Source organism: Aquarana catesbeiana, linkage group LG04 (assembly GCF_042186555.1).
Source record: "Aquarana catesbeiana isolate 2022-GZ linkage group LG04, ASM4218655v1, whole genome shotgun sequence".
NCBI lineage: Eukaryota > Metazoa > Chordata > Amphibia > Anura > Ranidae > Aquarana > Aquarana catesbeiana.
In genome coordinates this window covers 652685982-652704251 of record NC_133327.1, presented here as the reverse complement: position 1 = coordinate 652704251, position 18270 = coordinate 652685982, and the positions used below count along the sequence as shown (strand labels likewise).

The 18270-nt window shown below is 42.2% G+C and overlaps 1 protein-coding gene across 1 annotated transcript in view; it reads left to right on the top strand.

Moving 5' to 3' along the window:
• Positions 1-18270, top strand: part of LRPPRC (leucine rich pentatricopeptide repeat containing) — a 337307-nt gene that overhangs the window by 117413 nt on the left and 201624 nt on the right. Inside the window, exons 19-20 of the mRNA XM_073628468.1 lie at positions 316-357; positions 6749-6856. Coding sequence (XP_073484569.1) covers positions 316-357; positions 6749-6856 — 150 coding nt within the window. The remainder of the gene's footprint in view (positions 1-315; positions 358-6748; positions 6857-18270) is intronic.

Here is an 18270-nt window from a genome sequence, read left to right as displayed (position 1 = left end):
TTTGCAGATGTTTCCGTAAGATATCACATGCAAGTTTTGAATTTGATTCAGGCTCCTTAATATATATTTTATATACATGCTGCAGAAAATGGACAAATTCTTCTTTTATCAGAAGGGTTTATTGCGGATATTCATCCAAATCTGAGATTTTCCTGATTCGGTCAGCACCAGGCATAGTTGGAGCTGGAGGAGAGTTGAAAATAGATGGGTGTTAAAACATTTAATTATTTATTTATTTTTTACTTGGGCTGATTTTATGGTCATGGTATTATTTTATTACATAATCAGTGTTTTTCATTTTATTTATTTTTTTAGAGTATAAAGAACTTGGCGTCTCCACGACCAGTTGCTCGTGAGGTAGGTAGTGTGCACCACTTTACCAAGCAGTCTTTTGATTCCTTTTTAAAATGATCCTGATGCTTCATAAAGAAGCCATTCTGGCTAAGAGAAGTAATAAAGCTTGCCCCTCCTGCTATTCTCATCATTGAGCTCTGCTGCCTTTCTAAAGAGTCATCCAGGTGAGTTGCATTTCTGATCCCCTGCTGCTGCTGTTGTAGTTTATTCCACTAGCCCTTGTCACTACTGTGTCCTTTAATGACATGGAGCTTTGTGGAGGAAACCATTGTTTGCAGAAGGGGAAGCAGGCGTTCAAAACTTTTGGAAATGGGAGATGCAAACGTTTTTATTACTTATTGCTTGAAACTGTGGTGTTTCATGGTACAGGAGGACTAAGTTTTGCTTTTCTTTATAGGCTGGACTTCAATTTACACTTCTTATATAGTAACAGTTGCTTTAAAGTTTATCAAGCACATTGCAGTCTGTTCAATCCCTGTGCTAACTGTGTAGTGGGAGGTCCTGCTTTAACATTACAGTCAGGAGGCTCCTGCATAGTATAGTATATCCTCCAACCTTTTTAAATTTACTATCCGATTGTAACATGTATACTGCATCATCTCACTAAAGAGGATCTGTGTAAGGAGTGGGCACATCCAGACAAAGTGTTTGTGCCTCATAAGCAGTTTGTGCAATGGTATTTGGTGGAAGAAATCTTTAATAAAAAGTGGATGGTCCCTGCTGTGGGTCAAGCTGCAGCCTATTTAAATAAGATGCTCACCATTCTCTTGGATTATAGACAGGTGTTTAAGAATCTATTGGACAAAAAGTGTGAATCCTTCTTAAAGGCTTTTTTTTTTTTCTTTGACAAGTGCAGCCATGCAACCTACCATTGCTTTTGAAGGGGTTTGTCAAGCTTTGCTTTGTGAAGCATTTACCAAAACGATTTGGAGCCCCTGAAATCTGGTTCATCAGCTAGACACCAGTTGGAGCTCTTTCCAAAAGTCTTATGACTCTGTAGAAGGGTAGGGAGACTGCCTCCTTGGGACTCAAGTCCATTTGTTAGGCGAGTGTTGTGGCTTAAATGCTGGTCAGCTGAGCTCTCTTGCAAGCAACAGTTGGAATGCATGCCTTTTGGGGGGTGAGCGCCACTTATCAATGCCTCAGATACGTTTATCCAAAAGGTTATTGGAGGAAAGAATACTCTCCCACCTCTGAAAAAGCATGTAGCGAAACAGTTTTCCTCTGGGGCCAGAAAGGTTTCCTTTCTCCCATACCTCTGGAGCTAAGCAGAAACTTTCCTTTCAGAAAAAAAGCTTAGACTTACAAGTCTGCCAATTTGGGTACCAAATCCTCCTCCCAGTAAAGAGACACTCCCACCATTAGCCCCGCTCCCAAGTGGGCAATGGGGGGGAAAAGCGAACTTAGGACTTTAAATGGGACGCAAGGGAAGGTTTGCGCCCCCATCCTTAATATCATGAAAAAGAGGGGGGAAGGTGGGGACTTTGAATGAGGTGCGCATGATGCAGCCCAATCACACTCACAGAGGTGCAAACATATGTATGTTTATTAAGGACCAATGATCAACATGGCATAAAAACGCATTGCATACATTAAACATAAAAAAACGGTTATAGACAATAAATCTATGTATATACAACCATAGGACATGGGTAGGTACAATTATGCATCTTAATCCCCCAAGCAAGATAAAAGTCATGTGAAGTAAAAAACATGTGAAAATTGGTAAATGTGTGTTTGATGCATCAAAGGTAGGCCGACGCTGCGTTTCATGGACTTCAATCCACTCTTCAGGAGCCAGATGCATCTAAATTCTATAAAAAATGTATGAAAAGCAATATAGTTTCATGGTCTAACAAGATCAGCAGTAAAGGGGGAAATTTGGGCATAATGGGCCATGCCAAAAAGGGTTACTCACATGATAGCCAAAACTGGGACCGTGCGATAAAACAAAGCCAGGGGTGAGCCATGGAGCCTGGCCCGGGAGCTGAGAGGGGGACCTCAACGAGGAATACCGGACTGCGCACACCAACACCCTGCAGTGGAGGGGACTTCTATAATGTAGGAAATATATAAAATGTATCAATGATGATACAAGTAACAAAAAACAATCATCACTTATCACTAGATTTATTGTCTATATGCGATTTTTTTTATGTTTAATGTATGCAATGCGTTTTTATGCCATGTTGATCATTGGTCCTTAATAAACATACATATGTTTGCACCTCTGTGAGTGTGATTGGGCTGCATTATGCGCACCTCATTCAAAGTCCCAACCTTCCCCCCTCTTTTTCACTCCCAAGTGGGGGACATCTGGTGTCCCTCTCGACTATATGGACCTGAGATGTCTGACGTTTGGGTCAAAAATATTGACTAGAATGTACAAGCTGGAGTTTCACTATTTGCCTCCTCCATGCTTTGCTTTAGGCATATTTGACAGTATAATCAACAAAAGAACAGGCCCTCTTTGTACTTGCTGTGCTCTGAATGGATCAACTCTCTGTTCTAGAACAAGAAAGGTATTGCAGATATTATAACAACCTTTTTATAGTGCCAAGCCAAATTGCATGTTGCAACCCACTCTGGACTTAAACTGGCTGAACAAGTTTCTACATAGACAAAAGTTCTGTATAGATCTGCCAGGTCATCTGTCTCTCCATCTGGCCTTTGTAGACTTCAAGGTTGTTTATCACCACATCCACGTTTTGCAGCCTCATCAGTGCCATCTACGCTTTAAGTTTTTTAAGTTTGGGGAGAAGCATTAACCGCGGCACCAAGAGTCCTAATGAAGGTGCTAGCCCCTGCATTTAACTGTTCTTGAGTGGATAACCATTCTGTGGTATTTGAACGACCTGCTCCTGCGGAAAAGATATTAGGAGGGTCTCAAAACTGACGTGCTGCAGATTGTGCAAGTCCTGCTGGACTTTGGCTGGGTTCTCAGTCTACAAAAGTCAGCCCTAGACCCCCCTTACCACTGGACTGTCCGCACCTGGACCTTGACAGGACTGTAGCACAAGCCTTTCTTCCCCAGGAGAAGCTGAAGACACTTCAAACCAAGGTACAGGAACTACATTCCCTAAAATGCCAATTTTATCCATTATTGCTCCACCATCCACTGATGGTGTTTGAGTTGATGGTGGTCTTAGTTGAAACAGTCCCGTATGCTCAGTTTCATTCAAAAGTGTTGCAACTTCCTGATAGCATAGGACAAACTGTCTCTCTGCCCTTGGATCATCCCATGAATCTGCACCACATGACCAAGTTAGCCTTGGAGTGGTGACTTTCCAGCCCTGTGCTGGAGTCCAGTAAATTTGTTCTTCCTGTGGTATGGAAAGTGCTGAAGTTAAACACTAACCAGGTGGGGGTGGATGGGGAAGGGAGTCCTGACAATGGACACTAGACAGCTGGGCACATATGTGGGAGGGGTGACATGGATTCAAGGGACGTGGTTATAAATAGAAGCTCAAATGCCAATCAACATCCTGGAACTGTACACACGGTCGGACATTGGTCGGACATTGATCGGACATTCCGACAACAAAATCCTAGGATTTTTTCCGACGGATGTTGGCTCAAACTTGTCTTGCATACACACGGTCAAACAAAGTTGTCAGAAAATCCGATCATTCTGAACGCGGTGACGTAAAACACATACGTCGGGACTATAAATGGGGCAGTAGCCAATAGCTTTCATCTCTTTATTTATTCTGAGCACGCGTGGCACTTTGTGCGTCGGATTTGTGTACACACGATCGGAAATTCCGACAGCGGATTTTGTTGTCGGAAAATTTTATAGCCTGCTCTCAAACTTTGTGTGTTGGAAAATCCGATGGAAAATGTGTGATGGAGCCCACACACGGTCGGAATTTCCGACAACAAGGTCCTATCACACATTTTCCATCGGAAAATCCGACCGTGTGTACGGGGCATTAAAGTCTGGAATCTGAATCAGTCACTATAAAAGTCAGGTACCTGTCCAAGAAACGGAGCTCCTTTTGACTTTGGCAGAAATTTGCGTTCCGCCCGGTCGACATTGTATATTAGATGTGGAAAATTGGCAGGTCAGCTTCCTATGCTCTCAACGGCTGGATCCCAGGTAGTGGTCCCCCTCCAGGATGTTTTTCATGGACTTTCTTTGGTGGGGCACCAGATGTGGAATTTCTGGCATCCAGGCTCAACGACAAGCTTAATAGGTTGATGTTCAAGTCCAGGGATCTTGGGGTGGGTGCCCTAGTGACCCTATGAAATCAGTTTAAGCCCATACCTTTCCTTTTGTGTATAGGGTGGGAAGGCATTCCGGTGATTGTAATTTCATTGGCTTGGCCCAGGAGGGCATGGTACTTGTACATAGTCTCCTACCAGACTCTCCGTGGACCCGACTGGACAGTCTGGACCTTCTGTCACAAGGTCCCTTGCTCCATCCTGCTTTACAGATACTGCCTTTGACAGCCTGGCTATGGAGGCCCAAGTCCTGAGAAATTGGGGATTTTCGGACTGATTGCAACCTTAGTGAAGACCTAAAAGCCCTCATCTCACAAGGTTTAACATTGCAAGTGGAAAGCTTACTTTGGTGTGAGAAGGGGAAGCTGCATCCTAGAAAGTATTCTATGGCATTGATTTTTATACTTTGTGCAGTTGGGATTGGACCAGTCATTAGCCATTAAGGACAATCAAAGGTCTTGGTACTTTTTCAAAGGCTGCTTGCTTCCTGTTCCTTGATCAGAGCCTTAGTACAGGGAGAGGCTTACATTGTGCCACTGGTGTGTTCTCTGCGGACTCATTTGGACCTCAGCTTAGTGTTGTTGGCCCTTCCAATGCCACCAGTGTTCATTTTGACATCAAATTTCGATTTAGTTTTAGCCAGTCTTTTGTCTAAAATGCCATTTTAGTTTTGTCGTATTTTAGGCTTCTGAATTATTTTAATTTTAGTTGACAAAATTAACACTGAATGCCACTATTTGAGCCTATCGGGGATCTTCCTCTTTCCTTTCAAGAAAGGTTACCTTTAATGGTGATTACCTCTATCGGGAGGGTGTCTTAATTGGAGGCCTTTATTCTGTAAGGAGCCATTCCTTGTTCAAAAAGACTGTTATGCTGGGGCCTCATAATGCCTTCCCTCCTAAAGTGGACTCATTACATTTGAATCAGAACATAGTGTTACCTTCCTTTTTTGTTCTGCTCCAAAACATCTCAAGGAGATTATCCTCCATAGTCTCTAGATGTTTTAAGGACTGTGAGTATATCTTGCTGCCTTGGCCTCGATTCATCAATTGGATGCTTTGTCTTTGTTGCTTGAAGGCTTCTGGAAGGGTCAGGTTGCATCTCGCTCCATACTTGTAGTGTGTGACAGATAAGTCATTACTTGGGCATATGACCTGAAGGAAATAGTTTTCCTTCTCTCATGTGAAGGCTTGCTTTATCAGAAGTGTTGTTTTGTGGGCCTTTCTGTGTCAGGCATTTCAGTTTCCCAGGTCTGTAAAGCTGCCACCTGGCGTTGTAAACATGCACGTTTTTTTTTAGGTGGATGTTCAGGCTTCGGTGGTCTTTGGCCTAGGTCGCAACGTTTTCCTGGCGGCCTTGTAGGGCCTTCTCAGTTGTTCCTCCTCTTTCTGTTATGAGGCTTTGTTATTAGGGGCCTGTTAGCTATTATTTGATGTTGCCCGCCCTTCATGGGTTTGCTTTTGAATAACACCCCAGTAGTCTAAAAATGTGCTCTCCTGTGTCCTGTGATGTATGATTTAAGACAAAATGTTTTTTTACTTACCTGTAAAATCTCTTTCTTGGAGTACATCACAGAACACAGATCCCTCCCCTCTTGTCTCACACTGACATTGCTTGCTGTCCACCCAGAGGTGAGGCCTAACCCAGTAATCTGATAATTGGCTCTCCTGTGTCTTGTGACACACTCTAAGAAAGGAGATTTTACAGGCAAGCCATTTATTTAATAGAACACCTTGCTTACACTGGATTTTACCCTTTGGTACATCTCTGCACTGCTGATCTTCCTCGGCCTCTTTGCAACCAGTTCTTGTGTACATGCACTACAGTGCTAACTGCATAGCATTTCTCTGGGCACGGGTTTCCTGATGCTGATGGCAGATGACAATGCCTGCATAATGTGTGAGGGCAGCTCCTTGTAGTATATATTGTAGAAACCTATTGAGAGGGAGACCACACTTTTTTTGAAGCGACATTAACTTTTAAGATTTTATTGATTGGATTTACATACTATACTTTACTTTAAAGCAGATTTTCTTATGAAACAACACTTTTTTTTTTTTATTTATCTGCACAGTCTATGTACATAACATTGACCACCTTGCTGCTTTTCTACACCTGTAAAAAATAGATTTTGAAATGATTGTGTAAAAATAATTTTTTTTTTCTTTAGGCTGAAAGTATTCCTAACCTGGAAGAAGAATTGGAGAAATTGAAAGCCAGAGACCTTCCACATGGGCAAGCCTTAATGAATCTACTTAATGCATTAGTTGAAGTAGAGGTAATGCAGCCTGTTCACATTGTTAGCTGGTTCCCATAAATTCTTTATTTTTTTTGTTTATCATGCGTCTTGTATTTGTTTTCAGTCCTTATATAAGGCCCCTTTCACACTTCTTTGGTGCGGTTTCCCCGCAATGCGGGCGCAGCGTCACTTTTCGTTTTGGGTTACCCGCATTTCCCCCTATATTTCTATTAGACCGGGCGTTTTTGGTGCGTTTTCTGAAAGCGCACCATTGATGCAGAATGCAGCACTTTCAGAAAAAGCACCAAAAATACCCGATCTAACAGAAGTCTATAGGAAAGCTCTGGTAAACATGAAAACCACGGTTACACTGTGCTGCATCACTCTGCAGGAAAGGTGCGCTTACTTGGTACTTTGGCAGTCTCCCTGTGCTAGAATCAAAGCTGATTACAGCCATATTTCAGAGTGACGAAAAATGGGCATCTTCTAAATAATATTTATAATAATAAGTTTGGATTAGTGTGCTCGTGTGACCCATCTATATGTACAATATGTTAAAGTAAATGCTGAGTTATTTTAAAACTTGGCAAACCTGAGATAAGAAAATATTTCAAAAATAGGAAAAGAATGTTTTGTTTTCCCAGTAGAATAAAAGTTGGAACCTGCTTTATTGTTAGCGAGACGTTTTCCAATTAGGCCCAATTGTAAAATCTACTCATTATTGCAGGAATCCAGGCTTTATCTTGTTAAAGCAGAGTTCCACCCAAATATGGAACGTCCGCTTTAAGTGCAGGTGACCCCCTGACATGCCACATTTGGCATGTAATTTTTTTGGGGGAGGACCGGTACCATGTTTTTACGGGCACCCAGCACCCACTTCCTCCCCTGGCTCTGCGGCACCGGAAGGAAGATCAACTCCCCCCCCCTCCCTGCAATCTTCTGGGACACGTCGCAGGTCCCAGAAGATTACCTGGCCATTCACAGCGCGCGGCTCGAGGATGCGCAGTGCGTGCCCGGCTGTGGAGACACAGCCGGGCGCCCACAATTAGGATGTCGGCGCCTCGGAGAGGAGGGGGAGAGGATCGAGGCTTCCTGCACCCTCATCGCTGGACTGTGGGACAGGTGAGTGTCTGATTATTAAAAGTCAGAAGCTACCCTGATCCAATTCAAGATAGTTCATCGGTCATATTTCACACCTCATAGACTACACAAAATGAATCCTGATTCCTCTCCCAGGTGTTGGAGTTGTGGTGGGATTCCTGGTGACTTCACTCATATCTTCTGGACCTGCCCGGCAATTATGGATTACTGGAAGGAGATACTAGATTTTATCACGCAAATCACCTCTGTGCCATTACAACCATCAATGGCAATCTGCTTGCTAGGCCTGATAGAACAATTAATTCCTATGGTGGCAGGCCGCACGCTAGTGGGACTGCTACTGTTTTACGCCAGCAAAGTCATAGCCCTTAGTTGGCGCAAACCAATCCCCCCCCCCCTCTTCCTGTGGAAAAAACTTGTCAATAACAGCTTACCTCTATATAAAGACACATAAGCCAACAGAGGCTGCCCCAACAAGTATGACAAAGTCTGGTCTAAATGGCTGGCAGACCCCTCCACTGCTTCAGAGGTATCTGAATAGAATCCGCGCAAAATGGCTCTCAAGTGGGTGCCAGCTTTGAACACTAAATACATCAGAGGTTATCCTGTCATATACAAATGTGTACCACATTACCTAATGACCCAGGGAACTGTGCTGCTGTACATATCATAATCCGTGCTTTATGCCTGTTATTTATATATGAGGTAACAAAAGTAAAGTACCCACAGAGACCATATTGAAACCATGTAAGACCTATGTATGTTTAACAGTTTTTGTTTTTTTTTTTTCTCTTTTTGTTTTTCTTATTGCAAATCAATAATAAATATTAAAAAAAAAAAAAGTCAGCAGCTACACTTTTTGTAGCTCATGACTTTTAAATGGGTGGAACTCCAGTTTACCAGTAAGCCCATTTCACACGAGAGATCCAATTGGGTCCGGCTGTCCGTTCTTCAGCCGGACCAGATCGGACTCTCCATTCTCTTCTATGGCAGCTGGATGTAAACCGAGTTGTGCCTGTTTACTCCCGGCTAACTCTGAGTCCTATCCAGCAAAAAAAAAAAAAAAACTGCTAGGGATTTACTCCCCTCCCTCTGATCAGATCAGAGGGCAGTCGGGTGTAAATGGATAGCCGATCCATTTACATCTAGCTGCAGCAGAGTGGGCTGTGTCCGTGTATGCTCTGCATAAGTGAAGCAGACACAGACCTGTCATCCGGCCGCTCAGCTCAGCAAGGGATCAGCGGACAGATCTCCTGCTGAGCAGAACTGGATCCGACCTGTGGACCTTGGCCATTTGTTTGAAGGACTAATGCTCTGTCCTGTGCAGGCAGAGTTGCTGATGGGTGAGCTGTGCCTGAATGTCGGCACCAAGAGCCTTTGGCAGAGATCATGTGGTATTGCACTTTTTGGTGTAAGTGCAAAACCGTATTTGAGGTGTAAACTAGTTGCCTTCCACCACACTTGGATCACCATATTTACTGTGTAAATCAGTGGTGAAATCTTTTTATCAGCAGGGATTAGGAAACTTGTCAAAATTATAAGGGACAATGTAGATGAATCTATACAGTTCTAGTCTAGAGAAAGACGTTCTCTAGTCCTATAATAGGATTTTTTTTTTAAATGGTCTGGAGACAGGGTCTCTTTATTTATCAGGAGACAAGGTTTGCGAAGGCCTTGATCACAATGGCCTTGTCAAACCTGTGTTTATATGCTTTTAGAGGAAATTTGTAAATGTGTATAAATGCAGGGTAATGACTTTTCAATGGTGCCATTAATGCTGAACCTTGAGTTCAGTTTATCTGCATGCAGAGAAAATAGAATTCTGTTTTTCTGACTGCATGTCATTGCAGTGAAACCTGCTTCAAAGTGGTATCAAAAAAAAGAAAAAAAAGAAACATAAGTGTTGCAGCTGACCAATCCTTAAATTGAGTGGCTGTATTAGTTTTCTTCCTATAGTATTTATCTCTTTTATTTTCACTGGGTGATTCAGCCAGTAACACCCTTCCTGTATTAGAGTGTCTCCGCTGTGGATGGTGGAGCCAACATAGACACCTTTTGGACAGCAGCACTGTCAGTCTGGGGGAAGGGTAGTGTTATACAACGGGTAAAATAGGTATTGAACACGTCACCATTTCTCTAGGTAAATATATTTCTAAAGGTGCTATTGACATGACATTGTCACCACATGTTGGTAACAACCCATGCAATCCATACATACAAAGAAACAAAAACGAATAAGTTCAGAATTGAAGTTGTGTAATAAAATGGAATGACACCGAAAAAAAAGTATTGATCACATGAAGAAAGTGAGGTGCAAAAGGGCATGGGAAGCCAAGACACCGGCTGAAATCTATCAGTAAATAGAAAGCAATCCTGCCCCTTTTCAGTGCAAATTAATATCAGCTGGTTCATTCTCAACTGATAGCCATGTGTCTCCTTGCCAAGGTGTCACACAAACATCTTATGATGGGTAAAGGTAAAGAGCTCTCAAGACCTTTGTAACCTTACTGTTGCAAAACATACTGAGGGCATTGGTTAGTGGGCACTGTTGGGGCCATAATCCGAAAGTGGAAAGAACATAATTTCACCATAAACCGGCCACAACCAGGTGCTCCTTGCAAGATTTCTGAATTATCAGAAGAGTTGTCAAAGAGCCAAACCAGGAAAAAAAAATCTGGAATTAGCAGGTACGATTGTTTCACAGAAAGCCATGAGTAGTAATCTCATCCTGCCATGGCCTGTATACACTCTCACCACGCGAGACTCCATTGCTGAAGAAAAAGCATGTTGAAACTTGTTTAAAGTTTGCTGCACAACATTTAGACAAGCCTGTGTAATACTGGGAGAATATAGTGTGGTCAGATGAGACAAAAATTGAGCTTTTTGGATGTCATAATACACACCATGTTTGGAGGTCACATCACCCCAAAAACGCCCCCCATACCAACATTGAAGTTAGGAGTGAACATCATAGTGTGGGGCAGTTTTTCAACATACGGTACTGGCAAACTTCATATCTTTGAAGGAAGGATGAATGGTTAGATGTACCAATACATTCTTAATAAAAATCTGCTGCCATCTACCAGGATGATGAAGATGAAACAAGGGTGGACATTTTAGCAAGACAATGATCCCAAACAGAAAGCCAAGGAAACTTTTAACTGGTTTCAAACAAAGAAAATATTGCTGCTAGAATGGTCCAACCAATCACTTAACTTGAATCCAATAGAAAATGTTTGGAAAAAAACTAAAGATCCAAGTTCATAGAAGAGGCCCACGGAACCTTCAAGATTTGAGTGGAAGAATGTGTGGAAGAATGGGCCAAAATCACACCTGAGCAATGCATGCGACTATTTTCTCCATACAGGAGGCGTCTTGAAGCTGTCATTACCAGCAAAGCATTTTGTACCAAGTATTAAATACATTTCAGTTAGTGTGTTCAATACCTTTTTCCCTGTGTCATTCCATTTTATTGCACATAACTTAATTGCTGAACTTATTTGTTTTGGTTTCTTTGTAATGATTTCAGGGACTTGGGGAATAGATTGAAGAGAGGGACCTCCAAAGTGGTATTTTCAGAAATAGCTGGCAGTGAGCAAAGGACAGAGGGTAAAAGTGGAGTCAGTAGTGATAATATAGCCATAACATCTAATCTTGGGCTAAACGAGTTGACAAATTTAAAAATTAAGCCTGAGAAAACATAAGGAGAAAATTAATGTGCACCCGTACAATACTGAGAGGCGTATACACAAATGCCAGGAGCCTAGCTAACAAAATGGAAGAACTGGAGCTGCTATTACTACTACTACAAGGAGCACTTAGACTTTGTGGGAATAACAGAAACTTGGTTAGACAGCTCACACGACTGGCTGGCAAATTTCCTGGGGTATTCTTTGTATCAGAAGGACAGGGAAGGTAGAAGAATGGGAGGAGTGTGTCCTATATATCAAAACGATTTAAGGGTGGTAAAGCGAAGGGACATTGTAATTGGGACAAGGGGGGAGGTGGACTATCAACTATCCTGATATTGACTGGGCAGAGCGGACAGCTCGCTCATTAAAGGCCCGTCATTTCTTAAATGTCTTACAGGACAACTTCATTTCCCAATTGGTGGATTCCCTAACTAGAAATAATGCATTGCTAGATCTATTATGAATGATTCAAGTCTAAACTCAGATGTGGAAATATGGGACAACTTGGGATCCAGTAATCATAGAATGATCGCATTTAGCATAAATCGTAGGAAAAGGAGGTACGAGGGTAGTACAAGAACACTAAATTTCAAACTAACAAACTTTTCTGAACTGTGCTCAGTGCTACAAGACATCAATTGGGACCAAATACTAGAAACATTGAACACGGAAGAAAAATGGGAATGCTTTAGGAATATGTTAAACAAAGGTATCATCACACAGAGCATTCCAATGGGCAAAAAATATTGAAGAGCGAAGTTTAAACCTGGGTCACTAAACTGTAACGTAAAAAGTTATATTAAAGAGAAAAAAATGGCCTTTAGAAAATATAAAGGGGATGGGTCATTGTCAGCATTCCAACACTACAAGGATTGCAATAAGAAGTGTAAGAACGCAATCAAGGTGACTAAAGTCTATGAGAGGCACATAGCAGAGGAGAGTTAAAAAAAAAAATCCCAAGAAACGTTTTGGGTTTATTAACCGTATAAAAGTGAGATCAGAGCACATTGCCCACATAAAAAGATGAAGGGATGATGGTTATGCATTACACAGAGAATGCAACTGTACTAAATGCTTTATTCTCCTCAGTTTTTACACAGGAAAAGGAGGGGTATACCGACCACAACTGTATTGTTAGTAACAGGTCGCAGGACTTACCCTTGTGGCCAACAGAGGCCGGAGTTGAGAAAAGACTAGAAAAGCTTAACACAAATCATCAGGACCAGATGACTTGCACCCGAGAGTCCTCAAAGAACTCAGGTTATAGCTAGACCATTATTCCTAATATTTGTGAACAGCATACTGACAGGAATTGTACCAGCTGATTGGAGAAAAGCAAATATGGTACCAATATTCAAAAAAGGCCAGTCCACCTAACATCAATAGTAGGTCAATTATTGTAGAGTATGATGAGGGACTCTCTGTTGAAGTCAGGACATGACGAAGCGCGTCAGAGCGGGGCCTACACGACGCCGGAAGTGACGCTTGCGCTCCACCACAGCCTGGATCACAACCAGGAAGTTAGATTCTGCTACTTGGGAGGTTGAACCGGCTGAATTTTACTTTGGTGAAGTGCTGTGTCTGATGCTTCCTTCTGATGTGCTCTTTGGATTGCAACAACAATGTACGTATAATGTTTGAAGGGGGGTCTTTGTGTGATGTGAAGGGTTTTAAATAATAAACAGGATTACGCTATGTGCACCTTTCTTTTGTTGTTTGGTGATTTATGAGCCCTGATCGTCTTGGATCCCTCCGGAGGGTTGCTGACAGTGGCCTTTAGTTTGGATATCTCCTTTCTTGGATGCTTGTGATTATCAGGCTCTGGTGAGTTTAACCCCCTGAGGGGAGTGTGTTCTCACAGGGTGGAAGTGGATGGATCGGTGGAAGGTGCACACTGAATTTCTTCACTCTGATCACCTATGAACACTGTCTGAATTACTATGCTTACTGCCCTTCTCTCTTAAAAGACTTTTTTTTGTGAAGTTGGCCACATACAACTCGTTTTAGCTCAACATTAGCGCTGTTTTTAGTGTATTATTATAGTCATATTTTGCTGATTATGGTATGCCACTATTTATGATTATGATAAGGGACTATATCCAAGAATTAGCTAATGAAAACCGTATCATTAGTAGTAATCAGCATGGCTTTACGAAGGGTCGTTCCTGCCAGACCAATCTGTTAATATTCTACAAGGAAGTGAGCTGCTATCTAGAGAGGACGGCCTGTGGATGTGGTGTATCTGGATTTTGCAAAAGCATACTGTTCCCCATAAATGCTTAATCTACAAACTGAGGTCTCTAGGCGTAGACCATATGGTTTGTTCTTGGATATAAAACTGGTTACAGAGACGTGTCCAAAGGGTAGTAATAAATAACGTGTACTCAGACTGTCTGGAGTGGTATGGCTCTGTCTTGGGACTGATTCTGTTTAATTTATTCATAGATAATATAGAGGATGGGATACATACAGTTAGATCCATATAGATTTGGACACGGGCACAATTTTTAGTTTTTTCAGGTATTTACCAAAACATATTCAAGCTATAGTTATATAATGGATATGGGCTGAAAGTGCCTAACGTTATGTTTACATCTATGTGGGTTTGCGTGTAAATTGCACACATTCCCTCAGCCGCCCACATAACTTGCTGGGTTGCCACTCTTAATGTTACCCCATGCACTGAAAAATGTGGTACAGTTTCCCACACATGGAGCTTTTGCTTTCCGTGTAGCCATGTTTTAATAAAGGTGCATAGACTTCTTTTTTCCCTGCAGGAAATGCAGGCACAGCAGCCCATTAAATTGAATACGCTGATTTAGATTTTCTGCAGATTTTTGTTCAGATTTACCAAAACCAGATAGTGCAAGGGCATGCCTGATTGCATACAAATTGAAACTCTTAAGGTTTGACCTCATATAATATGGTTTTGGTCAATCTGAAGACAAAAATCTGCAGACAATCTAATAGTGGGGTCTCAGTGTGGTACAGTGGAACCTCGGACTGCGAGTAACGTGGTTTACGAGCATTTTGCAATACAAGGCGAGCAGAATTCAAGCCTCTGGGGTGTGCAGTACCATATTTGGCCACAGGTGCAGGGGCACCAGTGAAGCTCGGAGCCGCTCAGAGACACTAGGAAACACTCCGTTCCTGAGTGTCTCTGAGTGTTTCCGAGTGGTCTCCGAGTGTCTCTGGCGACTCCCCACCTCTGGCCACATGCGGTACTGCATAGACAAGCAGTGGCTGTGGAACAAATTATCTGAGTTTCCATTGATTCCTATGGGGAAACTCGCTTTGATATACGAGTACTTTGGATTGCAAGCATTCTTCTGGAAAGGATTATGCTCGTAATCCAAGGTAGTACTGTATTTGCATTTGGAATCTGTTGCTGTGAACCTACATCATGCATTCAAAGGAGCTGTCCATGCAAGTAAAACAGGGCATTGTAAGGCTTCAAAAATGAAACAAATCCATCAGAGAGATAGCTGCAACATATTAGGAGTGGCCAAATCAACAGTTTGGTACATCCTAAGGAAAGAACAAAGCATTGGTGAGCTTAGCAACATTAAAAGGCCTGGACGTCCACGGAAGATAACAGTGCTGGATGATCGAAGAATCCTCTGTGGTAAAGCAAAACCCATTTACAACATCCAGACAAGTGAAGGACACTCTACAGGAGGTGGGTGTATCATTGTCAAAGTCTACAATCAATAGAAAACTTCACAAGAGCAAATACAGAGGGTTCACCACAAGGTGTAAACCATTCATAAGCCTGAAAAATAGAAAAGGCAGATTAGACTTTGCCAAAAAAATCTAAAAAAAGCCAGACCGCTTCTGGAAAAGCATTATTTGAACGGATGAAACTAAGATTATTCTGTACCAGACTGATGGGAAGAAAATACTATGGAGAAGGATTGGAACAGCTCATGATCCAAAGCACACAACGTCATCTGTAAAACATGGTGGAGGCAGTGCGATGGCATGGGCATGCATGGCTTCCAATGGCACTGGGTCATTTGGTGTTTTATTGATCATGTGACAGAAGCAGCTGGATGAATTCTGCAGTGTTTAGAGATATACTGTCAGCCCAGATTCAGCCAAATGCAGCAAAGTTGATTGGACGGCGCTTCACAGTACAGATGGACAATGATCCAAAACACATTAAAAGCAACCCAGGAGCTTTTGAAGGAAAAGAGTGTAATATTTTGCAATGGCCAAGTCAATCACCTGATCTCAACCCAATTGAACATGCATTTCACTTGCTGAAAGCAAAACTAAAGGCAGAAAGACCCACAAACAAAGAACAACTGAAGACAGCTGCAGTTAGAGCCTGGCAAAGCATCACAAAGGAAGAAACCCAGTCTTTGGTAATGTCCATGGGTTCCAGACTTCGGGCAGTCATTGCCAGTAAAGGATACTCAACAAAATATTAAATGAACATTTTATTTATGATTCTATTTGTCCAACAACATTTGAGCCCCTGAAATTGGGGGACTGTGTATAAAAGTGGTTGCAGTTCCTAAAATGTGTACTTGATATTTATGTTCAACCCCTTAGAGCTGAAAGTCTGCACTTCAAATTCATTTGGATTGTTTTGTTTTAATTTTATTCTGGTGGCATACAGAGCCAAAAGTATGAAAATTGTGCCTGTGTCCAAATATATATGGGCTAAATGGTACATCATATGCTTTTCTCCTGCTTCGTTTGTCCTCATCCCAGAGGCCCTGAATGTCATACTGAAGAAAGCCTGCAAGAGGCCGAATGAGCACATAAAACAGGATCACAAATCTCAGCAATTGTGTATCACATAATTGTTGGGGGTTTTGGATCCCTCCTTATGTCCTCATTTGTTCTGGTCTAGCAGACGCAGTTCCGTGAGAAACGTTAATCTTGACCCTTCCAGCCATATAACATGCAAACAATCTGAACCTAGAAGTGCATGCATAAATACGTAGCAACCTTAAAAACCCTGCAGATGTGGCTGAAGGCTGAGTCATTTTGATGGGCAAAGCTCTGCTTTTTTCCTGATAGTGATGAAGCTTGCAGTAGTCCTGCCTTCAGTTAGCCACTGAGGCAGTCCATTATAGTATGTGAAGAACCAAAGTCCGACTTATTTTGGAAGCAGTGCTATCCTATAGCGAAATAATATCGGTGTGTTTAAAAAAAAAAAAAAAACATATAAGCATAAGTCCCCAGTACTGTAAAAAGTCTGAAATGTGCCAAAGTGCTCAGTGTCACTCCAAACATCCAATCAGGTGCTTTGAGTGTATCAAATAAGGTACTCTGCAATGCATAAAGTGCTTTGCAATGGGATCCTTCCAGATAGACCTGTACTGCCCCAGGTACACATCGCACTCACTGGATTGTTTTGATCCCTTGTATTACCAAGTGAGTCAAAAAAATGCCCCTTCATATGACCCAGGAAAGTATCTCAAAATATATCGTACATGGAGGGGAGGAGAGCTTCATATAGTGTAGTATTGCTTTATTAAACATTAAAGGGGTTGTAAAGGCAGGAGGTTTTTTTTATCTTAATGCATTTTTTGCATTAAGATAGAAAGCCTTGTGTGTTCAGTAGCCCCCCCCCCTAATACTTACCTGAGCCCCCTCTTTATCCAGCGGTGTCCAAGTGTCCCTTGGCCATCCAGGACTCTCCCTCCTGATTGGCTGAGACACAGCAGTGGCGCCATTGGCTCTCGCTGCTGTCAATCAAAGTTAGTTGGCCAATCAGAGGAGAGAGGGAGCTGCAGTTCAGCTCAGGTGCCCCCCATAGCAAGCAGCTTGCTGTGGTGGCACTCGACCAGAGGGAGGGGCCAGGAGCAGCAAAAAGGGGCCCAAGAAGAGGAGGATCTGGGCTGCTCTTTGCAAATCCACTGCAAAAAGCAGACAAGTATAACATGTTTGTAAAGTCTTGTGTTTACTTTACAAAAAAAAAAAAATTACTTTAAATAGTAATTGTATTACTAGTTAAAGTAGCGCAGTGCCGAATGGCAAAAAATTTCCTTGTCATAAAGTGGGTAATATCTTCTGGACCTTAATAGGTTAAAATATTTACAATACAGGTTGGGATGCTACAAAATTTAGGAACCCCCGGGCGGTGGTAGACTTATAGAAAGTGCCATAGAATATTGTATAGATTATGTGTTCCTCTTGACTTTTTCCCCTTCCCTGAAAGTGAAAGCGTCACTCTGCTATAATACTCTGCATGGATGATAGTCCCTATCAAACCTGTTGCTAGCCGTCACGGTGCAGAATGAGCGCCTTTCTATCTATACTGTCAGCCAACAGATATGTGTTTCCATCCATTTGCAAGTCAAATGTGACCACTTTTAATGCTGGGGATTGAAATTCCATTTTCCCGTGGAGGGATAGCATTCTGCCAGATAAAGGTATTCATACTATCCGGCGGCGGGCACCCAGCTCTACTTCATATTCATTTTTCAAGAGCGCCTACAATTTGTGGGATATCATCAGACTTTTGGGGGCAATTTCTTGTTCCGAGCGATTTCATTCCTTACCCATGGTTTTCTGGCAAAGATGATTGCAGCGCTGTATTTTGTATCTCGGGAAATCCACTTTAAGATTACTCGCTTGTGACAACATTACAGATAACATAGTATTTGAAGCCTGAGATAATTTAAAGGTTTAGTCCTTGGCAGG